Raw genomic sequence first — 24,917 nt, 5'->3', positions numbered from 1 at the left:
AACCGTAGGCCCTGTCTCCCAACCCTTCCTAACCTACAGTAAATTGGGGGACATTATTAAAAGAACCTGTTGAATTATTCATGTAAGAGTAGGGGATTGTCTCCCAGTTCAACAACCTATCCCAATTTGGAGGCATAACACTAATGACGTACTAATAAATCACTCATGATTGTAAGCTGCACGACTGCTAATAGCGCCTTAATATGCAGCCCGTAAAGTCCTCCTTTGCATTGTAAAGCGCATTGAGACATTGTGAAATGGCTATAGAACCCCATTATTATTATCATTTATTGTAGGAAGTCTAGTTCCTTCACTTCTTTCTCCTACCATAGGAAAAGGTAAAAGTACGCAGCCTGCAGATCTCTCTTCATTCATTAATTTGAACTTTTTTCCTTGAGTCTTATTCTTAGAATAGGAAACTGCATTGTGGCATTTTTAACTTCAACAACCAGAATCCTTAGCAAACTTTCTTTTGTTCAATTAATTAGCACTAATTGTCTTATGTATACTATTCTCATAATGACACTTCTAAAGACACCTCAGTTTTCAATGCTGTTTTAACTTATTTGAATGGTATTATTTTATTTTGTGCCTTCCAGCAAATACTAGTACTATATATGTACACTAGCTGCATATGAAATTTAATACTGCATTATGGCAATGTCATTAGATTAATTCTTTGAACAATGAATTATGTGTTTCAATGCGTAGTTCCAGAAATTATCCATAAGAACTAAAGTTACATAAGAACTAAAATTACAGAGTTTGCGTGGAAGAAAATTGGAATTTCCGGGGATAGGGGGTGGGGGGTGTCTTAAAAAAATTCCTCTGTGGGAGTATGGATAATTTTTGGGACTACACAATAGATATTTTGCACCATCACATGCCCATACCATAATACTTCTTGGGCTTCCCGTGGTCAGATGGCAGATCAAAACCCATTTGCTCTCAGAAATTTACTGATTATTCCTGCCATATCTAATATGACTGCCTTCACATACATAATGCGTTTGGGCTTTAAAAGCCCCAATACAACCCTGGATGTTTCCAGAGCACCACATAAAATATATATTTTAGTGGATAATTATTTCCTTATTTTCTATTGAATAAATTGATATAAGTATTGACTTCAATAATAATAATATTAGTGTCTTTGCAATGCTAGTAAGCTGTGCTGCTAATTTAATGAAGACCATTCTTTTCATGGGCCAAGTAAAAGTCAACCCCCCGTTGCATTGTCAGTTTAACATACAAAAGCCAGTGTGTAGAAGTATGTGAATAAATTAAATTATACTCTTGCCCTGTAAGAGTGGATTTGAGCATAATTTCTGTTCCAATTTGGACAAAATTTCAAGATCTTTCAATTGGACATCACTTTGTCAAAATTTATGAAGTCATGAATAATTAATGAGCATCTGAACCAGATAGAGCGACCATGCACATAGCCTGCATGCTAACAACACAAACTGTTGGTAACCTTATCAGCTACATGGTAGTGCCCCTGCCTAGAGTTTTGCATGCTGTCTTCAACTTGCAGGAGCCTTTTTTTGGACTCAATTGCACATGACATGACATTGATGTACAAACCACGTATTTGGTGGCTCTTATTCCGCCAAAAGTTTGTGAATTATGCATAAGTTTTCAAAGCAGTTCAATAAACTTACAGATCATGTTTTATCAGGTCAAAAGACAATCGACTGCACCTCACGGTTCCAAAACCCGATAAAATACTCCTCGTTAGTAAACAGTACTTAAAGTTTGCTAATTAAAATTAAAGTGAGAAAGAGGAAATTTCGTAAGCCTACCCAAGTAGTTTAAATACCATTGCTATGGTTACCAAATTTAATATAATGGCATTAACGCTAATTTCCAAGGTTAAAATCAACTTTTTGCCTCGCTTGATTCCACTCTTTCCTCCATCAGGGTCACGTTACTCAGAGTCCAAATTTTGACCAAACACTCCTTCAGTCAAAACTCTTGATGTAGCTTGTTTAATTTTAGTCATTTAAAATATAAACATCCGGGGTTTATAAAATGTAAGCATATATGTGTAGGCAAGGCTAATATTTACTCATTAATATACTAATATTCTGAGGGACAGGGCGACGTTTATGTGTTAATAAGATTTATATATTTGATAAACAGGCTCTTTTGGGGCTGATTAACAAAATACCAAAATTTGGGGAAATTTAAGGAATGCGTATTTTGAGATATAACGCCCTGAACGTTGGGAGAGATGATATTTTGATCAGCACTAAAACTAACATTTTCACTAATACCTCCCAGCAGAATTTTGTGAAAAGTTTGAAGCACAAGAGAAACAAATGAAACACTAAACGTTCTCTAGCATGAAAGAGAGATAAAGAACAAATCGTAAAAGTAGCAGCCTTGTCGTTTTTCTGCTCTGTCATTCTGAGGGATATAATAATATGCTGATCTACCACTGACAGTGATCATAGTCATACTAAATAATAGTTATACTTATAGCATAAAATAATGTAAATCTCTACAAATGTGATAATAATCTACTTTCATTTACAAATCATCATCTTCAATTGCACCACTAAAGACCTCTGTTTGCTTTGTGGGTAGTGATTTTGTTGATTTTCCTGATTTTGCTCTGGTTCTTGATGGACTTGGTGGCTTGTTATGCTGTAAAGGGAAACCAATTGAAAGAAAAAAATATAATTATATAACCCCCATCCACCAATGAAAAGCCCCTTCCCATTGATTGTTTAGTAGCAAATTTCCATCTTTAAGGATTCTTGAGTCTTTATAAAGGCATTAGCAGGGGGAAGGGGGGGTCACCCCTAACCAGACTCTTGCCCACATTTCCCCATTCTTGATATGAAATAATTAATAATTATTATTATTATTGAAACCAAACTAAAAGGAGTAGTCTTACAAAGCTTTATTGTTTTGCAGAATATTAATGTCAAGAGAGCTAGTTCTGCACCATCACGTGCTGGAAGCCATGCATGTTAGATGTCATATAAAATCTTTTTCCTCTCAATTTCATTATTTCTCATGTAAAACGATTAGTTCCTTCCATCTAACATGGCTGCTGCAATGATATAGTGCAAAACCTCTATGAAGGTGAATGAAACTACTGATATTATATTTATAGAGAAAGTAGTTTTGGTCAATTATGCTAGTTACTGACGTCCCATTAGTAAAAGGATATTAATTTTGACTAAACTAAGGCATGACGGCACTAAGCACATTAATTAGTAAGACTAGTATACCTTTATTGTAGCTTCTTCTTTTGGTTGTTCTGTTGCTTTATATTCCTCTGGCAGCACAGCCACATCTGGTGAAATCCCATCCTACATGACACAGATATTAATTAATAATTAAAGATTATACCAAAGGGGTCTTTTTTTTTATTCAATCAAAATGACATATAATTATTTAAAATTATTATTTTTTAAATTGCTTTTAGTCAATAAGAATAGTAAGACAACTGCCAGGGCATATGGTTGTACAACAGGTTAAATCTGATTGACTAGTGGAATAATTTATAGCTGCACTAGTTGGTGTTTACAAACATTAGCATTGTGATGTTAATTTGCCATCCATTATCAAAATAAATTGTTCTTATACACTTGTATTTACACGTCTGATCATATTTCCTGAATCACAAGCTAGAACTTACATTTTCATTCCACTCAATTTCTTGCATTACTCTTTGTACACATTCTGTCATGTATTCATACTGAAATGAAGAAGATGCCACAGGAGTAAATAATAATTAGCCAGAATGTTTCACAACCTTTATCATTTGAGTATACTTACAAATTCTGAGTAAATTTTAACCCATCTTGTTTTTCCACCCTTGGCATACTCAAAACAGAATGCCATGGCCTCTGTATCAGAGTCAAACTGGGTGATTTCTTTCCATTCAAGTATATGCTGTTGTGCCTGAAAAAGTAGTTAATATTCTTAATTTTTCTTGCAAATAGCAATGGAACATGTACACTTCTAAGCAAACAAATGGACAATCAGAAAGACACTTCAGATTAAATGCTGAGCTTGTGGACTTTGCTGTGCTACTGAGAAGCATCTGACAGGTTTTACAAAACACTGGAACTCCAGGTACAATTCATGGGGGGGGGGGGGATCAGAAGAATGCTTTTTATTTATAAGGAGCCAATAAAATTGTTGTCATTATCTTAATTTTAAAAAAATACATTTGCTGTTAGTAACTGTACCTCAATTTCTCCTTGATCTGTACAGGCATTCATTTGGAAATTCTTTATACTTATAGCTACAATCACATGACCTGTTTTACGTGCATCACAAGGACAGTGAGGGAATGTCACGGTACCATATCCCTCCAGTGTTCTTGCTATGTTAAGGTACTGTAGATAAAATACATAATATTACTGGTTTATCTAAGGTATATCCTCTATTAAGCTCCCAGCCAACTATTATGTGAACTATTTTTAATACACATGTCAATAAAATCACTCTATCGACACAAGTTTTTCATGTCACCTAATGCAAACAAGTTTACACATGCATCACACCCAACAACGCCAGTCAGAACTGGGCGTAAAAATGAAAATGATGAAACCTTCAAATCTTATTTCTACCCTGAAACGACGCTGGGCTTATGAAGGGCATAGCCAGCTAGGGCATAGCTAGCTATGTTTTGCAGAGAGAGGAAAACCAGAACATCTGGAGAAAACCCTAAAATCCATGGAGATAGTAAATGAACTCTAATGAAATTTGTAAGGTTAGAACAAAATCACTTTGAAGGGAGTCATTCTGTCAATATCTTCCTTACTTCTAAATTTTTGGCAGTATCCTTCAACTCCTTGAGCTTCTGTAATTTATTTCCAACTTTTACTTTTCTTGTCCTCAGATCTTCAGCAGCCTTTGGGAAATGCAAAAAAGATGGAATTTGCAAAAGCTATGGAAATGGTTCCAATGCAAACCGTATATCCATGAAATAGTACTAACTAATTAGTATGAAACAGCAGCAATGAAACAATTGAAGGGGGACTAGCATGAAAATCTTCCTAAATTTAATTCGGCTGAAACTTCAATGGAATAATCTTTAAAGGTTTAATAATCACCGGTTAAAGTTGCTTCTTTATATTCTAATGGGAAGTACCTTATTTTCACAAATTTCTATAGGTGTCTGTGATGTCATACACTCAACACTAAACGTCGCTCCATACATTTCTTTGTAAATAACTTCATGTTTACTTTAATCATATTAAGCCCAAAGGTCCGCTTAGGGACTTAAAGTACATAACTTGCAGTTAGAATCATTTTATGGTATCTCTTCTTCAATGCTGAGTATAAAACTAGAAGATATTTTGATTAAAAAATACAAAGAAATGTATAGAGTGATTTTAAGTGTTGAGTGAATGACGTCACATATTCCTATAAAGATTCGCAAAAATATATACTTGCCATCCAAACATCAGGAAAAAACTTTAACCAGTGATTATTAGACCTTTAAGGGTTATTCCAGTAAAGTTTCAGCTAAATTAAAATTTGGACAATTTTCGTGCTAGTACCCCTTTAAAATAGATGTGTTTAGTGCCATTTAGTTTTTGTGCTCTTTCAGGGATATAAGGTTTGCACTTTATCACATAATTCTACTCTTTAACAAAAGTCTTTGAATATAAAATACTAGATCTTTTTTCCAATATTTCATAAAAACCACTGTTTCTTAATTAACAACTCATTCCAAAAATAAAGTATAGAATGCACAGCTTTATCAATACAAAAACTGTGAAATTCCACAGACCTTTATTAGAACACATTGATTATTGAATATTCTACACAAAATCAAGGCTAACTTTGATCAGCAGAGAATTTCAAACTTGGATATTACTACTGGTCTTACATTTTTGGATTCACACTCAGTTTTTGAAAACATCAATGTATACAGATGTACAACATATAGTTAGCAAGTTTAATAATCTTATTCAAATAAAATATAAAATGAGTATATTTTTAGCCTTGAATATGTGGTTTTGTGTCCTGTGATTGGTCAGATCACTAGTTGAGTTGATGAGGTTTCCAAAGCAAAAGTAATATTAAAACATTTTTATCCTTAATTTTATCCTTTCTCTGATATTCAAGTATAAAATATATTATACTACAACAAATATTCACTTCAGACTCGGAGAATATGGTATTATATTCAATATTCTTCTGCGTATAACTGTTAAATATTTACAACTTGTTGATAAAAACAAACATAATATCTTATTCCTTTTTACAATACCAAGTAACTTTTTTTTGTTCTACTAGTCATAATGTGATACAGTATTTTCTTTTTATATAAATAACCTACACTGTATATTTCACATTGGTAGTAAAAGAATAAATAAAGTTCAACCAATCTTTGATTTGTGGTGTATAAACAGCTTAAAAAGACTCTCTTCCCCAATCTATCCCAAAATCCCTCAGTCCAGATTTAATTGATTCTGGTAGCTGCTGGTGAACTGGGCTCCCAGGCGAAAAAGCATAAAATATTTGTAACCAAGTGTAAATAACTGACTGGACTTTGCTTTCTGTTACAGCAAACCTGTGAGCCAGATCAGTGTCATGGAGGTTCAACTTAATTTTCATAATGAACAAACTCAGTTCTCCCAGAATAGTTAAATTATCTGTTTCCGGATCTCCAGATAATCTTTCTTTTAGTATTTTCCCCCAGACAGGCAATAATTTAGCACTTTCCTTAACAATGCTTAAAAACATCATTAATGACTCCAAATTGTCAAAACCTGTATAAAATGTTAGGTCCTTATTTTCAAGTTTTGTGATATCAAATTGTTGACATTGTGGAACATTTTTAAATTGCTGCAATGCTTTCCGTAAAGTTTCCACTTCTTCTTTCAGATTCCTGTTTTCATGCCGCATGCCATTCATTCTTTTGACCATCTGCTGGAAATCTTCCTCAGAAACTTCTGTTTGACTGGAAATTTCTTTGTATATCTTAGTATGGTTATCACTTCTTGCTGGAAAATTGCTGCAGGGCTGAGGTGAATCAAACTGTTCCTGGGCAACTACAGCTGAAGAATTTCTGTTTTGGATGGAAAGATCAACATTATCAACCATAGACGCATGAGAGTTATTTAATATTTGAACACTTATATCATTATCTTGCTTCGACGTTACTACACCAGGTTGGAAAAAGTTTCTATCAACATGCAAGACTTGGATTCCACCACCCTTCATGGACGACATTTGGTTTAATGCATGTGAAGGTCCAGATGACACACTCTTCGATGGACTAGTATATGTATGGGATGATCTTACTGGCCAGTTATCATTAGATAAAGACTGTTGGATTGGTGTAGCAAGAGTACCAAGTGTGACTGATACTTTAGGCACTTGTTCTGTGTTTGGTATGGCATTATTATTCATGTTAGGACTGGAGGTAAAAGGGACATTGACAGTGGCAACGGGATGGAATCTTATAGATTGTGACGGCATATCTGCGTTATTGATGTTCTCATTGTATTCCGATGCGCCTCTTTGAATCAAATCTCGTTGATTATTCACAGTACTACTGGTTTGAAGAGTACGGTTTTGTCCTAACTGTTGAAGCGTTTGGAATAGACTGTTGGAGCTAATTATATTCAGCTTCGCTTCATTTGATTCAACCAAACTCGTTGGAATATCAGCTGTATTGACGGTTTGTGTACGATTTTGTTCGTGTTCCTCGAGTGTTTTGAAAGAAGAAACAACTCCATGATGTAAAGGGACGCCGTCAAACCTCCAGGGAACGTGGTACTGATAGCCTTGAATACGATCCCGTAACTGCTCGTCTGATAACACGTTGGATTTGGCTTTCTTTGTCTTCAAGACAGAGGCAATTTGTTCTAAATTTTTACGTTTTTCACCTGTCTTTTCATCCTCTTCATTATTCCAAGGAAATATATTGGGAAGATGGCATCGACTGAGCTTGAGGCCGCTTTCGAAATGGGCCGAGCAAATTCTTGTATTTTCAGAATCGAGTCGAACACACTTGTTTCGTAGCAGCAGTCTATAAGCATTCTTGATGTCTGCATCTTTTGGAATCCGATAAAAATGTAGTGGTCCTTCCGTTTTGTAGTTATTTCCACACCCAGGAACACAACATTTAACCTTTTTAGGCATTTTACTAACAAAGAAAGCCAGCTATTCACCCAACATGGCGGTCGTGTCTTTAACATCCCATGAGCCTTTGAGACTTGACCGACACCCAAGAATCACCACAGGGATCCCAACCTTGGGGTTTGGGTGACGATTTTTTGAACAAAAACAAAAAACTTGCATTGTTTTCTAAACCTCTTTTTTTAAGAAATTAGACATACAGGGGGAAATTTTAAATAATGTACGTTTCCGGTAATTATTTTTGTGATGGGGAATCACTTAAGATTTTCGCTGCTAATCTAGAAAAGTCTATTTTCTTTCCAAGTTTTACACCAATGCATCTGCATTTACCCTGGGGTCTGGGGTTTTTTTACTTTCGCTACGGCGTTGTAATCTTCCTACTCGAACCCACTTCTTGATGAAGCATTTTTTTCAAGGGCAAAATCCTCGTCGTATTTTCATGCTATACCAGAGAAAAGAATTGAGAAATTTCAATATACACACCTAATACCAAGCCGCATTTTCCCGCCTTTGCGTGCGTATTTACAAGGAGAAGGAGGGAGAGGGGGGAGGGGGACCCTAGTAATATGGGTACCCTAGCTTCCACATTTTTCCTCTTGTATATTTTAACCCCTTTGCAAGCCCATCCAGGTCGTTACATCTAGTGGTAAACTGGTTTGTTTAATATGGGTAACCCTTCTAACGGGTAACCGGGTTGAATTTTCTTTCGTATCGTCTTAGCTAGGGATAATTTCTTATTGGTTTCCGAACCTGTTGTATCACCAATAACTTATAGCCTTTAAGATTAACAGGTAAACTATGTAAACAGATAACACATTTTCAAGTCAAAATTGTCACCGTACGCCCTATCTATATTTTTTCCTCGTAACGCCAGACAATCTAATGACTCAGGCCCTGCTTGGTGGGTTACCACTGATCTCTGTTCGTGTTACTATCACGCGAGTCTTATACTATTACGCGAGTCATATACATGGCTTTAAGTTACTATCTAACCCGATGTGGTACTTTAGGCATTTGTTTATGGGCATCTTCTAGAATGGACAACTTATGGATTAACTGGAAATAAGGTCTAAGTTTGACTCAATTTTTTTAACAGCGACAGCCTTTTTCTGCGACAATTTCCACTGATCCCTTTGTTGTCTGACGGCATACCACTACTAGTGGCTTTGTAACCAATATGATGCTCAAAATGTTTCACCAGTTCTTGAATTACACCAATGAACATTTAAAAGAAAATTAGCAGTTTTTATAATCACGAGGGGAAAAAATTCACTGACTCTACCTGATGATACAAAAGATTTAATGCCACTTCATCACTATCCATAGCAACTTCCTGTGAAATAGAAAGAAGATAGGTCAAATACAACTATGATCTGCATTATTGCAATGAACGACATCAGCTAATATTAAAAAAAGGAATACACTTTTCGTTGAGCTAGATAGCATAAGCTGGAGAATGTGGACGGGACAGTTTAACTGGCTATAAGTCAGTAGGAAGGTGGAAGGGGGAAATGATTACTTTTATTCCTTCCCTTGCTATCCTATCTTTTCCCACGTCATTTCTTTAACCTTCCTTTTCTTCTTTCCTTTCCTTTATTAGACCCATAGTCAAAGAACTCCAGACAAAAACAAAGGGTTCTAAATATAATTTTCTTAGTTATGGTAATCCATTGGTGCGCTGTTTTTCACAGTAAAGCCAGAGGCAAGAGAAGCTTATTCAAAACCAGGGGTGCTTAACATTTACCGAGAAAAATCGAAAATTCCAACTGATCAGAAAGTTCTTAGCTTGCGTAGAGGCCCAAAGGGAAGGCAAGGGGACTGGGGAGAGGAAGGGGACTGGGAACTGGGGAAAGAAGGAGGGGAGGGGGAGTGGGGAAAATTTAAACGCGGTCTTTCATTAATGTAATCCACTTTTACCGCTCTTTTTGGTTATTTGGGTAGACGCATGTCAGATGTCAAAAATCAAAATTTCCCGCTCTTTTCTTATTATATATAGCAAACGAGTTTCCATCCGGATGGACGTATTCTGCTTGCAGACTCGAATTTTATTCGCTCAGAAATCTGCATAGCAGGCTAGATGGATTCGTTTATAAATGGAAAACACCCCAGAGCTGTATCAGAATTCGTTCTTATACAGAAAACTATGATAGGAAGAGTAAAAAGAAAACCAGAGAATAGAGAATGCATAGCAAGACATACACTCACCCGCGATAGCGTAAAGATCCATTTTCTTATCGTAAGACATGTATCAGAAGTCTCTGTGTAACGTCTGATGTACAGGCTATGTGGAAACTCATTACGACGGAGTTTACGTTCTTTAAGAAAAAAAAGTTAATGAATACAGTAAGAACCAGTATTTTCCCCCAAGTCAGGCTGTATTGGATCTTATATATTTAGCTGAGTAGTTTCTTAACAGGTTCTTATTTACATGCCAATTGCTCCTAATAATGGTGTGTTTAAATTTTTTTAAATAAGTGAGATGGAAGGTCCTATTGATCCTTAGAACATACTTTGTACACTATTTAAAAAGTGTTTAGAATGTTTGAATATTTATACTTTAAACGGAGAACCTGTGGTTTTGACATATTGATCCATATTGACATATTAATCCACTGTACTCAATAACAGAGGCATAGCGAGAGAGTAACAGAATATTGAAGGGAGAGCAAAAATGTTCTGCCAAACCACAGGTAGCCCAATAAAATAGGTGTACATCTTTATGGCAGACAATATGATTTTTTTCTCTGGGATATAAAATTATAAAATCTTTTTTCACGTAAAAACGAAGCAATGTTCTTGCCCTTAAACATGCTGGTTGGCATGAAACCCCTCTTTAGGAAAGAAGCATGTTTTATTTTGTAATTTGTTTCTTTTTGAGAGAGACGTGTCAATCTCTCATCCTGCTTATATTGACAACTCACCTACACCATTATCCATTATTTCAAAAAGAGCAAAGTTTATGGCATTTTCATCTCGTAATCCTAATTTTTTAATCAATGCCTAAAAAGAGAAATGATTAAAATTAATTGGAGTACAAACACTAAAAGCACTCAATAAGTACTTTGCACTATTAAACTATGTATTATTCTTTAATTGGTGGTGTTTTATTGATAGCGGCATTTCACAGCAGACATTATGTAAAGCATAAAAGACATTTCTAATGTAGACTGTTTTTTCCATATAAAACCGACGTTTACTGGGATAGTGATTATGATGAATCCTGGCTTAGCTTCAGTACAAACATCTTTCGTTATATGATGTTCATCATCCTGAAGCTTACATCATTCTATGGCTGTCGTAAAAGCCCTCTCTAGTCAGGTTACTCATGAGCTGGGGGGATTCTCACCTCCATTTTAACTGTTAATATCTACCTTATAAACTTCTCTAGTTTTGTATTTCTTTTGTACTGCAACAATAACTGTTGTATTATCTGGTAGCATAATTCTTAATTCAACTTCCATCCCACTGTCATCCTCCTTCTTTTGACAAAACCAAAATATATCATCAAATGTTTAATAAATAACTTATTTATAAAACAAAATTTTATATCGTCATCAATCTAAACCATGCATTCAATTTCACTAAACTTGAAGTTTTCGCATCTTTGGTGTAAGCCATCATAAGAATGTGAAGCTAGACTAAAGCAGAAGTTATGTGTAGCAAGAAGACAATGAACAAGTCAGTGTAATAAGCCAAAGACAAGAGGACTATTCTCCAACAATGAACAGTAAAATAATTAGCAAGTGGTGCAGTGGAGCAAATCCCTTAAGAAGTTAAGCTTTGCCAAAGTGGAACATTCTGAGTATTCTTTGTTGAAGTTGTTACGACATTGTTACTTTGTGGATTTTGATTGGCTACTTTCATTAGTCATAGAAAGTGTTTGTCTTTTTAGCAGTGAATCTTTTTTGTTTACCTTTTTAGTATTTTCTTCAAAAAATTCTTGCATATATTCAGAATCTCCAATGACTCTTACTGAACACACTGGAGAAAAATACAAAATCAAAGCCCTTTAATATCCACCCTTACTTACATGCAATTAAGTTACAACAACCAAGTTAATATACATTGTACAAATTCATCCTGCTTCAATTTTAACTTTGTAGTTTATGATCAAAATATCAGTAGTAAAGGGAGAAAGAAATACCCAAACACCCCAAAATATAAATTATAGTCACAAGCCCTTTGGGCTTCATAGGAATAAAATAAATTAAGGATTTATATACAAAGAAATATGTGTAGCAATGTTTGATGTTGAGTGTATGACGTCACAGACTCCAAAAAATAATCGTAAAAATATCATACTTTCGTACTGAATATCGAGAAAACACTTCATACAGTGATTATTGGACCTTTAAAGAGTATTTTTAGGAAGTTTCAGCTGAATCCAAGTTTGAGCGATTTTCGTCGTAGTAGCACTTTAAGTTAGAGCCCATGGCCATAAAAAAGTACCAATAAGTGTTTTTAGAACAATGAATATCAGAAGACTTTGAACAATTATTTTCATGTGTTTGCTGTCTGAACAAGAAAGGGAATAGTACAACAGATATGAGGAAAAACTTGGGGTTAACGAAAAATATCCTAGTTATCCTACAGTATCACTACCGAGTCTGAGTACTTATTCTGTTACAATGCATTGTGGTTGGTTATGCCCCATTTAAAAAAAAAGCATTGTTGGTTGGAGATATGAAATCTGAAATATGAGACATGATATAATTGTCCAGGCTTTGAGATGTGAATTTAAAATGGAGGAAAGTGATAATTGTTTTGGCAGTCTTTTTACATTAAAACTTACACCAACCAAGACCCCAAGACAAATTTTCACAGAAATTTGTCAATCAGGATTGAGTATTTAAATAATGTAATTTCCACAAAATTTTCACATTTTTCCCTTCAAGAGCATATATTTTGCTTTATATGGGGAGGTATGTGTGTGATCAGGAGTGAACAAGAAACATTTCAAACTCAGAATTTGTCACCGATCCTGTTATTCAGCGTCAAAAACATGATTTATGAATTTGATTTAAAATTTACTTGGGTGGCCTTGGTTAATGTATAGGTTGCACTGTACTTAGTAGTTTGCAACAAGTTTAAGTTGTAATATCTAAATAAGCAACCACCTTACAGAGATGGCCTGTACTAATGAATACTCAACTTTACAGTTTGGTCCAATGACCATGAATAATAGTTTCATGTCAAGGTTGGAGTTTCTGTTCATAGCAAAACTACAGTATATCAAGCATGGCAACTCCAGCCTCTGCTTGGAACTATTATTCATGGTCACTTAGTGGAACTGTTAAAGTGCAAATGAACCCTTTGACAATACATTCAGTACTGGTTCTGCATAAAGTAAATAGTTGATTGGTAAAATATTTCTTGATTTGAGTGATGCGTCTTTAAGTTATTAAGGTTTATACTTCCAATATGTTAATGATGATGACGTCAGGTAAGGTATTTGAGTGTTTTTGTTGTAACTAATAATACTAAATGCTGGCCATTTTGAAAATAAAAATTGTAAATAGCTTTCATGTAAACCATGAGTAAAATAATGATGCTTCTTAAATACTGTATCTATGAACCAGTTCGATTTTGTATATTTGATTAAGCCTTAATAGACGTCACACTCATTAGCATATTGGAAGTATAAACCTTCATAACTTAGAAACGCATCACTCAAATCAAGAAATATTTTACCATTCAACTATTTGCTTTATGTAGAATCAGTACTGAAAGTATTGTCGAAGGGTTCATGTGCACTTTAAATGAAGCATTGCTTCAGATTTCAGTTCTTGGAACGACCACAGTTTTTGAAATAGGTGTACATCATTGGTATTGTCTTCTACCCCTTCCTATCCCCTTTCATGTTACTAACTGTGCACTTTTGTTTCCTATCCATACATCTCTATTGTTCTGGGAATTGTCCTTGCTGGTCACACCCAGGTAATGGAGATAAAATGAGGGTGAGTCTGAGCAGGAAGGGATTAAAATAAAGAATGTACTAAGCTTTTCTTCTACCAGTACCTTACTACCCTCATTCTAGACGTGAACAGTTATGCTCAACTGTTGTGAGATTATTAGTCTCGCTTTCTACATCCTCTCCCCTCTTGCTTGTTACTCATATGTATATATATATATAAAGATGGTTGGAACTCTTACCTTGCTGCATGTAATTCTCCAAGCCTTTTCTTCTTCCCTCCAACTGCTGTTCTGTCAAGTGGAATGGCCATTTACCAGGGAATTTTGGAAACTGAAAATCTCTAAATTCCCTACGTAACTGAAATTACATGATGGAAACAGCAATTAAATCGATTCAATATTTATTCAATAATAGTTTATTAACATAATATATTTTTTCTCTTTGTCTTTTTGTCTGTCTGTCTATTTATCTGTCTGTTTGTCTGTTCTGTCTGTCTGTCTTTCTGTCTTTCTTTCTGTCTGTCTTTCTGTCTGTCAGTCTATGTGTATGATATTTTTTCTGTTATCAATACATTTCATATATTTGGTCATCCTTGTTTATGTCTATGTCTGTTTGGCCATCTGTTTTCACAAAAGAAAGCACAGACATCAATATAAATTATTTTTGGATATAGCTTTCAAACCCACAAGCATTTTGTAGCTATAACTTTGAAAACAAATTTCAAACCCTGATTGTCTGTCTATTTGTTTTTTATTTACACAAATGACAAATACATATGATTCAATGTAACTGCTTTGAGAAGTGGATAAAAAAGATATATAGTAAAGACAATATTTACTTGAGTGTGTAGGTTGGAAAACTCTTTGTATCGCTTGGAGCATATGTGCCTATTATTATAGTAAATGTTATAAACCTAAAAAAGAAAGTAAAGAAAAAACATTCTGTAATTAAATGATTGGTTAACTTCAGTCTGTATTAAATATAAATTCTGATCAAAAGTCATCCTTGCAGTAGTGATGTGTATTGTAGCCTGGAAAAGGTTGGTGTTGTAGCCTAAAAAAATCACAGTGCAAGAAACTCAAATGAATTATACAAAAAAAAGATTGCTTGCAAGGCTGGGTGCAGTTATAACAGGCCCACCTCTAGGGGTGGTTTGATGGTCCAAACCACCTCCTCCTCTCAACCTTTGTAGTAGTATGAATAATGCTTAAAAGCTATTTTAGTTTTTCAAGAAATTGCATAATTAAGATTGGTAGAAAAATGAACCTCTCATTTCTAGGTCCTAAACTATGCATTGTTTGGGTGGACAATCAAGCATAGTCAGGATTGGTCTATTGAGAAGAGTGTTGTGCTTTTCCTAAAACTTCTCTTGTATTCTGCCAATCCCTGCATCACTTATACTGTATCTGCACACAAAACATGTGCATGTTTTCTATTATTTTCTTCAACATGTATTTCTGGTTGATAATTCATGTCAAATGTCCAAATATCAATTGACCAAAACGAATTATGGCATGATATTATCACCTACAAAGGCAGTATGATTTATGACTAGAAAAGCATCAAATTAAAGAGAGAAACATTGATCATGGGAGTGACATGGGGCCTGATATGATATTTAATATTTGCCCCCCCTGATGAGGATCATTATTTTGAAAATTCTAAAATAAAAAAACAAGAAAAACAAAAACAAAGAAGCATTACTTTACCACATAACTTTCCCCTCCACATTGGACTTGTCTGGTTTCAGGAACAGCTATAGGAGCAACTCTTCTATCAGAGTAATCATAATATTCTGCACCAGAAGAGCTATCGCTGTCTAGTTTTTCAGACTCTGATTGGCTGACAGATATCACCACAAGTTTCAAATGAGATCCTCCTTTCTTGATAAGCTCAACAACATGCTTGTGCGTGGCTCCTTCCACATTTTCACCATTGCTAAAAAATAGAGATCAATATATTACCATATTAACATTTTACAAAACCATTGTACAAAAAGTTTTAATATTGTGCTCTTTACACCTAACCCGCTAATTTCACTTTGATGTTTTTATATTGTTACGTGTCTGCTGTTATATATTTCATATACATAATGATACATTAACGAACCATATTACCTTTGAGTACCATTATGGCATAATATATGGTATTGCATATGAAAATATATTATCACATGATAACTATAATAAATAAATAAATAATGGGGTACTTCTATAGCTCATTTCAAATATCTCAATGCATTTTTACATTTTATAACCAGTGGAGGGCTTTACGGGCTGCATATTAAGGTGCCATGGCAGCCGTGCAGCTTACAATCATGAGTGTGATGTTGTTAGTAGATTAGTACTATGCCTCCAAATTGGGATAGGCTGTTGAACCGTGGGACAATCCCCTACTCTTACACAAATAATTCAACAGGTTCTTTTATTCATAATAATTTGTTTTATCAACCAAATAATTATAATCCGAGCTTTCGGCCTACTCAGCCATCCTCAGGGAAATGAAAAAACGTTACACTTGACAGGTTCTTTTATGTCCCCCATTTACTGTAGGTTAGGAAGAGCTTGATATTGTTTTTATTAATAAGTTTGCATGTCGTATTATGAACGAGCATGTCTGCAAGTGAGTGATTGAGTGATATGAGATGGAAAATGAGTGAATAAAAAAGATATCAGGCTCTTAACATGTAATAAATCATTTATTATTAACAGTCAGTCTGATTGAGACTGTTTGTCTAAAACAACAACAAAAACAATATTAAGAGCAGCGAAAATCTCTAACAATTTTTTTTTCAATGCGACAAACAATCCTTAAAAGTCAGTAATGAGTTCATATTGATATATAAAAACACCTGGTATTTTTCAAATAGAAAAAAACACCTGATCTCGTTGATATTATTGATATGCCTATCATTAATTTAAGACCAATATCAACAATCTTTTAGCAAATCAATAAATAAACTAAAGAAAAAAAGCAATTCTTAAATGAAGACAAGACATAACATTATCAACACTGAGGAAATAATATTATATATGTAATACTTTAATTTTTAAAAAACACATCAATAAATTATATGGCGATCAAAAATGTTGCTTTTGAAAATGATTTTTTTTTTTTTTTTTTTTGCCTCAACAAACTAATATTGTCTACCAACATATGCAATACATAATGTTTATTCTAGAAGATATTTTTGCAGCTCTTGCTCAGAGGGTTTTCAGAGAGCTGGAACTACGAAAGACTGAAATACAGCACGTGAAAAATTTGAGCACATTTTAAATGGCTGATTTATTAAATAGTGTTTAGAAACGAAAGAAGTGAAAGTGCATGACCTATAGAGCTAAAACAAGAAGTACGTTCATGGTTTCATTTTCAAACACCGGAATTAATTTGTGACGGAAAAAATGATTAGGACAAAAAGTCATTTATTTCCCTGGCAAATTATTTGAAAGAATTTTTCAAGGTAGCATTCAAAGTCTTATATGTTAACAGGTCAATAGAAAATGAAAAATAAATGTTTTATCAGGGGTTTCTTTTTTAGCGAAGGGTTCCCGAATATTTTAACAGTGCTTATAAATCAAACTGTAAGCTGTGAGTTGGGAGGAAAATTATGAAAAAAATTAATGAAGCTGAATCAAAAATTATAACCTTCAAATATTTTTTATTCGGAACGGTGCACATTATGCTTTTGACGGGAATCAAAAGTGTCGAAAGCACTCCTTAATCAAAAATGAAAATCTGGGATAAAATCTTTGGCTCGTGTTTCAGGTTTGTTTGATATTTTTGCGGTGATTCTTAGAAAAAAAGTACAATTGAAGGTTGTGTTTATTTTGAAGAGAATCAAGAAAAATGTCTACCAGTTTCACATTATAAAAGTTAAAGGGACAAGGTACTGGTACTCAGAACGCCAGAATCGCTAAGTTAACTAGTAATTGAAGATGATTAGGTGATGATGGTGATGTTTGTACTCACACTTCTAAGATTCTATCGAAAACCCGAACACCTCCCTTGTGTGCTGGGCCTCCTTCAACAACAGCGCTCACATGTTGAAGAGGTGCATAAAGCTCGCCATTAATCGATTTTAACTGGCCTCCCTCCGACACTTGGCCTCGCACATTAAATCCAAATCCATTGGTTCCTTTGTTGAGCTCAATAATTCTCGGCTCGCACATAATTTGATCTTTTCCTGCCGTCATTTTGCTGTCGTCTTCCTCGTCCGCCATTTTAAACCCGGGGGTTTGGTCACGTGATACATATTTCTTTATATAAAGTCAGAAATGGCACGTGGAGTCGGGAGAGTCGGGAGCGCTTTGCTTCAGATTATATTCTAGATTTTTCGAGTACTCGATAAAAAGAAGAATTGAATATGACAATGTAAATGATTCAACGCCAGCTTAGAGCTGATAAAAACTTGAAGGAGAACTCCACTTCTTGAACAAGTCCATTTTTAAATAAAGATCTTTATTTGAAAAATAATTTGACCGAGTTAGTTTTATCTGTCAAAATAGTTTTGATCTTCAAAGAGTTTCAAAACATGTGTTAGCTTAGTACGTTCTTAAATAACATAGATATCGTCCCAGAAGCAGGCAGCGACTACTACTACATTCATTCATTCATGTTCAAAGCTTGGAAATGGACTTCCACTGATAGATCTCGAGGAGGAGAGGATCAGAAGAGAGGAGGACAACGTAATTTTTTCACATCAGTATTTTTAGTATAACTTTATTTATATATTCATAAATGTGTTATTTACATATTTTAACTGTACAGTGTCTATATTTATCAAACTAGAATCAAACTTAGGCTCACAAATGAATGCGATATTGCGAGCCGCACACGCACACCTGTGTTCATTGCGAGCCCAAAAGGGATCATCAGTAACCGAGAAAAAAAGTGCAATATGAATTTTAATACCAAAACTTGAATAACTAAAAATGTAAAATTGCGAAACTCTACAAATTCAGCTGGCCTCTTAGCCTGTATATGAATTTCTTCGTAGACAGTCCTAGCCTCTTTCAGACTAGTTCAATGATAAATTAATACTTATTGTTGTGCATTTTTACATATAATGAATTAAATATTATCAAAAGCGAAAAAAGTTTTCTACCATGCAGTCTTTTCAAAAAATTGCAAAAACTAATTTTTTATATTATTATATTTTCTCCGTTTAGTTCAGAATCTTACAAAAACGTTTCTGGTATATCTAATAAACCTAGCTCACAATACAATGCTATTTCTTATTTCACCTATATTAGATGTTACACATATCACATGATAAATATGAAAAATTAACTTGTATGATATGCTGTATGAATTATTCTTTGTGTGCCACTGATATATGCAAGATTCACGCTCATCTGAAATTTGCTCGGCAGTATTAACAGCAATAGGGAGCAATAAGGTGTTAATAAAGCGGTTTTTCTAATAGAGACCTCGAGAAATCATTATGTACCGGCATATCATCAATGCATACATGCATGTTGCCACACAGCATCAGTGCGCATGTACCTAGTATTAAATGCTTCTAAAGCAGCGTAGCGTTTTCTTGCTTCTTAACAGGAATGGTCTACTAAATATTGTTTGGCTTCGAGTTCCATCGATAAATATCACTACGATTGCTAGGTGAAATCTGTTGCGGCGTTCTGCATCGACTGTTGATAGTTTATATACAGGTGTACGGCCATCTTGTGCTAGGTAAATCGAGTCTAAATCCACCGAGAAGTACTGCTATAGAACAAACAACAAAGATAATAAAATCAACCACAAAATATCTGACTTCTTGTATTACATTACTGTGACCAACATGCAAGCATTCGCTTTGGGAAATGCCCCTTCTTGTCTGGGTACCTGCAATCCTTGCTTGACGTAAGAGATATCGCGTAAATTTAAAATATTTTTGCAGCGTAACTGCAAGGCCCCCAAAAAAGTAAATTCGGGCAAATCCTCCATTAGTATTTTCTGATAATAGTCTGATAGGAATTGACGACATGATGCAATTTTTGGAGGGGGAAAAAATCGGCTTATATATGAAAATAGGAAGTCAAAAAAGGATTCCCTTTTAAAGTGGCCCAAAGTTTACCGAATTTATTCGGTGGAAGCTTTTGATATGGACTGATATTTAGTCCGGCCAGCCAAGCAGAGCAGACAGGCGCGAGCAATGCGCCGAAATTTTATTTACTATAGCATAGTGCTTTGCAGAGTTCTCGGTTTAACTAAATACTAACCTTGTTCAGCTCAAGCTTCTCGACGCTGACTTCCAGCGACACCTGCCCACATTGGTCACCAGCTAGTGCTCTAGCTTTGGGAATTCTTTCTACCATTACCGCGATATCCTGTATCTGTGCATCAAACGTCACCACCATATCGACTCTTCCTTTGATAATTCTTTGCCTTGACTTACGATTAATTCGAGTTTGGGCCTTTTCGTACACTTCCCGTAGATTAAGGAATTCGACATGGACCCCAGACATGGCGGTCGTGGAGTATTTCAGGTCGCAATGAAGAGAATTATATATACCAACAGCTGGTTGGAATTGGCTCTCTCTATTATTGAGATGCTCCCTGGACTTCAATGAATGGTTTTCTTTCATGAGACAGGTCTCAGAGTTGCCAGTTATCGACTCAAAGAAACAATCTAAAAAAAATAAATAATATATATATGAGGGGAAAAACCGGATGCAAAGGTAATTAAAGTGAATTGCAAAAAAATATATTGATTTTTCTGTTGGCATTAACAGCTTTGGAGTAATAAAAGAAAATCCAACATCGACTCTCCGATACTTAATTTGAGAGAAAGGCGTGCATAAACCGATCACAATAAGAAGGAAAGAAAACTGCATCAAATTAAAGCGTCATATCAATTTCTGAGACCCAGAAAACTCTGATTCATCGCGGTGCGTTTTCTCGGAGTTTTTCCTTCTTTTATCAATGCAGTTACAAGATTCGTCTTATTTAGTAAGTTTTCGATTGACGGAAGCCAAAACCCCGGACGACTTGAAATAATAATGGTGTCGTTTGTTCTTTGGAGCGAACGAACAGTCGTAATAAAACTACCATATGATAGGCTCTGTATATGAAATGTTTTTACGTATAAGTGAATGAAGCTTGGACAACTTGTATCAAAACTATAAACATGTTCCACACACATGAGAAATTTTTAAGTTGCATCCTTTTTATTGAACGAATGGCAAGTCAAAGTCACCAACTTAAATAAGTTCGAATAGTATCAGTTAAATTTAGGTGGATTTGTCAATTATTCACATGGATGATACTGGAGAATATACGAGCAAGTGCGCATGCATGTTACACAGTGAACCGGCACAAGGAAAGAGGAAGTCAGAGAGATAAACTTTATTTAGTGTCAAGATTTTTAGCTAAAAAAACTTAACTAATTACGGACACAAGATCCTTATCTAACGTTCAGCAAGTCACTTATAACGTTCAGCAAGTCACTTATATTACAACTAGGAAAAGTTGTTATTTTATACGTAAACCAACAAAAATATCTGTTTAAATCAGTTTAAATGAAATGAAAAATGAAATAATGATAGCCAATATCTCATTTAAAGAGGGTAAATAAATATTTGATTTCTTTTCTGTTCAAATCACTGAAAAATAAATAAAAAATAAAATAAATATATCGCAGTAAAGATATGCTTCTAACTTACGGCCCTCTGATTCTTATCTAATTTAGAATTTAGAAGTTTACTTTCTGAAGGAGGTAGGACTGAGAACACATAAAAAAACCTCGAAACACAGGAGAGAACCAACAAACTACTTTACTCACACACAACAAAAAAAGAAACTAGAAGCTAGAATGGGACAGGGACTCCGCTACCGTGACATGAAACACAGGTGTTTCAAACATACTTCCGTGTAACACCGATTTCAGTTGGACGTTCCTGCTCACGGTGTAAAATGCAATTACTGATAACAGTATAAGAAACAAAGAGGACTGAAGTCTCCGGAAACTTTAACCATAATTACTTTTAGTCATGTTTGGAAAAATGGCCGGTTCACGCAAGAAGATCATAACTCTCTTCGGAAATGTCTCCCAAAGGAACGCAACTAATTAATAGTTTTGGAAATTAACTTTTTATATTTTACAGGGGTAAACCGGCAGCATTGCTGAAACGATTAAGGCTTTATTATGTCTCATTAGTTGAAAAATGAATGGTGACTGACGGAAAGACATTTCACTTACGTATACCAAAGAAAAATAAAAGAATAATTCATGCATTTCTCTTCTTTTAAAGCGATCTTCATAATAAAATAAATAAAATAAATAAAAACAGGGGAAAAAACATTTAATTTTAAATATTGAAATTAAAGTCAAAAATTTTGCTCCACGATTTATTCAGTTTTTTCAAGAAACCAACGAGGAGAGCCTTCACGGTCTCTTGGTTTTTGCCATTGAACATTCATCTTTTTCCGTCAGTGAATCTTTCGGCTTCGATCCCAGTTTGACGGAATTGATTCCTTGTCTTCCAGTATTCATAATTATTATCTTAAAATCGCCGGACTAGCTTGAGTGTACGTTAAACCTTTTCCAGTTTAAAACTTAAGGCTATAGTTAGTATTACTTAATTTATTTGTTTCATAGTAATTGTTTTATTAATTACTTGTGCAATTTAGTATAGTTTTCACTTTAGTCGCTTCTTAATGAGCAGGGGATTGTTTCCTGTTTTAGGAATTATCTCGGCAATTCCTACGCGTAAATTCGCTTACTTGAATTAAACTCTTAGATTAAAGTAAAGCAAATATAGTAAAATATGTAGTAATTACTACAGCCCAAATAAGCTAAAGAAGCGAAATCAGTCATCGGTATAGTCGTTTCTGAAATGACGTCTGACCATACTTCATGGATCGCCCGACAGTGGCCGCGAAAATGGTCAGTCGTTTTGGAATAGTGATGATCAGGACTCAGTTTTTTTGGTATAATCGCGACCATGAAGTGAGTTTGTCGTAAATGGATAAAAAACCTGGGCTAGCTGGTGTTCATAAAATATTTTCATAAAACTGTTGAAATTTGGCGGATTGGAATTTGAAACTCTTCAATTTCTGGAACGAATTTTGGAAGGGTTCTACGAAAATACGAGATAATATATACATATTGTTATTGTCGTGTATTCGTAAAAATAAACAAAAAGTAAAGAAAACATGGAAATAGATCAGTACTAAAATACACAACTAATTATCCTCTTTTATACTCCGACGAAGGACTATAGCGTAGGAAATGTCAGTAAGTTTTTTCATCTTTTCACGGTGTAAAATTTACCTTTTTATCATTACTGTTTCATTAGAAACACCGACGCAGCTCACACTAGTTATCTCTAATAGTGTCCAAAACTTGATCGCAGTAAATTGCATGAGCTATAAATCGAATTTCAGTATTTTAAAAACTTATGAAAAATCTTAAGACTTTTTCAGACATTTTATTTATTTATTTTTTTTTTTAGCAACCGAGAAATTTTCGATCGTATGGGACTTCCCGTAGAAGTTATTCAAACTGTTTTTTTTTTTTTTTTGTTTTTTTTGTTTTTTTTTTTCAGCCAGAAGGTTCTAAATTAAATTGAATAGGCGTGAGTCGATTCTATTTGCATTGTCTTCTGAGCACGATTTTTGGAGGCTGGCCGCCTGCGGCCAACCACGTTGATCCGTTTATGTTGTTTGACAAACTTTGCATTGGTTTATTATGATTAAGGAAAGAAATGAAAAGAATGATCTTTTTGTCCTAATGTTTTATTTAAAAACTGTTAATAGATATCAGGAATTAAATGATCTGAATTATCGTGTTGGGGGATGTAGTTTGGTCCCAAAAACAAAGATAAAACAAAAAGCAAGCAAATCATGCCAGAACGCCAAACACGGAACAGACTCCGACTAAATTAAAGAGCTTCGTAGACTCGAAAGAGAGAAGATATATTTATGGCCTTTATGGCCTTATAAATTGATTTCCTGTTACCTGACCAAGAAATAATCTTCATGGCAACAATAACACAGTCATTAAATAATGATATATATTACTATTGTTTCCGCCCTCGATTGATCCGCGAATTATAACATTTTCAAAATCAAAAATTAAAATGTCAGGTTATTGACTTATCAATGAAGCACCATTTATCTGTTAAACGTATTAAAGTTATAGTTTCTTCCCTAACGGGGGTGGGGTGGTGGCATGACATGGTAGCTATCGCCTGACAGCTGTCAAGAGTTTTAAAGCAATCCATTTTGAGCCGGAAGACCAGCATTGGTAGTTTTTAAACTTTTCGAACTTTTCCACTTTGATCCTTAGGATTCATCTGAAATAACCGATTTATTTGAGAAAGATGTATGCCAAGAATTAAGACTATGGGGGGGGGGGGGGGGGGTGACGGGTGTACATTATTGCCCTTGGCCCTGAAGCCGGGCCATCTAGTCTTTGCAACATCAATATTTCATAAATCAGGAAGAGTAGAAATGTGTAAGGCAGCTTACCTTGATAGTGGGGCTCAGTTTTCGACAAGTTCGGATCTTTTTCAATTTCCATCAGTATATTTTGCAAGACTGGTGTTAAGACCTCATCGAAGGATTCTTCCATCACGGCAATTTTTGACCTACACGGCTACACACAAGACTAGTTTGCAGAACAGATATATGCGTCTCTGTGAACTATTCAGCCATCTGATTGGATTTAGTTCAAAAGCAGGTTTCTTCGTTTGCAAATCAAAATGACGTTGGCATGACGACAGCTATGTATGAACCCGGAAGGAGAACTTAAGTCTTCCGTTCACAAAAATCGCAGGCGCACCGGCGTCAAAATGACCTCAGTCTAAGTGAACCGTGAAGGAGCCTAGATTGTTAAACTTTATTTTCAAAGGTAAAACTTAATTTTTCTCGCTGC

The 24,917-nt window shown here is 34.8% G+C and overlaps 2 protein-coding genes across 3 annotated transcripts; both read right to left on the bottom strand.

The window, feature by feature from the left end:
• Positions 1–1,977: 1,977 nt before the first annotated feature.
• On the bottom strand, positions 1,978–18,272 carry LOC116307935 (sorting nexin-27). Of its 2 annotated transcripts, none has more exons than XM_031718267.2 (15): positions 18,008–18,272; positions 15,748–15,976; positions 14,877–14,951; positions 14,278–14,395; positions 12,038–12,105; positions 11,496–11,603; positions 11,046–11,124; positions 10,330–10,439; positions 9,407–9,457; positions 4,790–4,879; positions 4,212–4,361; positions 3,796–3,921; positions 3,656–3,715; positions 3,246–3,326; positions 1,978–2,652 (listed from the first exon to the last, which is right to left on the bottom strand). In XM_031718267.2, exons 1-15 carry the CDS (start codon positions 18,256–18,258, stop codon positions 2,536–2,538), a joined length of 1,713 nt encoding a protein of 570 aa, XP_031574127.1. In that variant the 5' UTR covers positions 18,259–18,272; the 3' UTR covers positions 1,978–2,535. The 2 variants fall into 2 exon arrangements, with proteins under 2 accessions (XP_031574127.1, XP_031574129.1); XM_031718269.2 differs by having other exon boundaries at positions 11,496–11,600.
• A 469-nt stretch (positions 18,273–18,741) lies between these two features.
• On the bottom strand, positions 18,742–24,716 carry LOC116307937 (uncharacterized). The gene is made up of 3 exons (XM_031718271.2): positions 24,512–24,716; positions 20,260–20,669; positions 18,742–19,762 (listed from the first exon to the last, which is right to left on the bottom strand). Exons 1-3 carry the CDS (start codon positions 24,612–24,614, stop codon positions 19,550–19,552), a joined length of 726 nt encoding a protein of 241 aa, XP_031574131.1. The 5' UTR covers positions 24,615–24,716; the 3' UTR covers positions 18,742–19,549.
• Between the last annotated feature and the right edge of the window lie 201 nt (positions 24,717–24,917).

Source organism: Actinia tenebrosa, unplaced genomic scaffold (genome assembly GCF_029948245.1).
Source record: "Actinia tenebrosa isolate PJP-AT-01 unplaced genomic scaffold, QUT_ActTen_1.0 PGA_scaffold5__44_contigs__length_20552954, whole genome shotgun sequence".
Taxonomy (NCBI): Eukaryota; Metazoa; Cnidaria; class Anthozoa; order Actiniaria; family Actiniidae; genus Actinia; species Actinia tenebrosa.
Note: the sequence above shows the minus strand (reverse complement) of the source record. Positions and strands in the feature narration are given on the sequence as shown.

Bases quoted from the DNA above. Each gene is read 5' to 3' on its own strand.
- LOC116307935 (XM_031718267.2), bottom strand. From the start codon at position 18,258: ATGGCGGACGAGGAAGACGACAGCAAAATGACGGCAGGAAAAGATCAA. The intron at 14,396-14,876 runs GTAAATATTGTC...ATGTAATTTCAG, and splicing joins TTTCCAACCTACACACTCAA to TTACGTAGGGAATTTAGAGA. The intron at 3,922-4,211 runs GTACAGTTACTA...CTACTTTTTCAG, and splicing joins CAGATCAAGGAGAAATTGAG to GCACAACAGCATATACTTGA.
- LOC116307937 (XM_031718271.2), bottom strand. From the start codon at position 24,614: ATGGAAGAATCCTTCGATGAGGTCTTAACACCAGTCTTGCAAAATATA. The intron at 20,670-24,511 runs GTAAGCTGCCTT...TATTTTTTTTAG, and splicing joins AACTGAGCCCCACTATCAAG to ATTGTTTCTTTGAGTCGATA. The intron at 19,763-20,259 runs GTTAGTATTTAG...TTTGTTCTATAG, and splicing joins AGAAGCTTGAGCTGAACAAG to CAGTACTTCTCGGTGGATTT.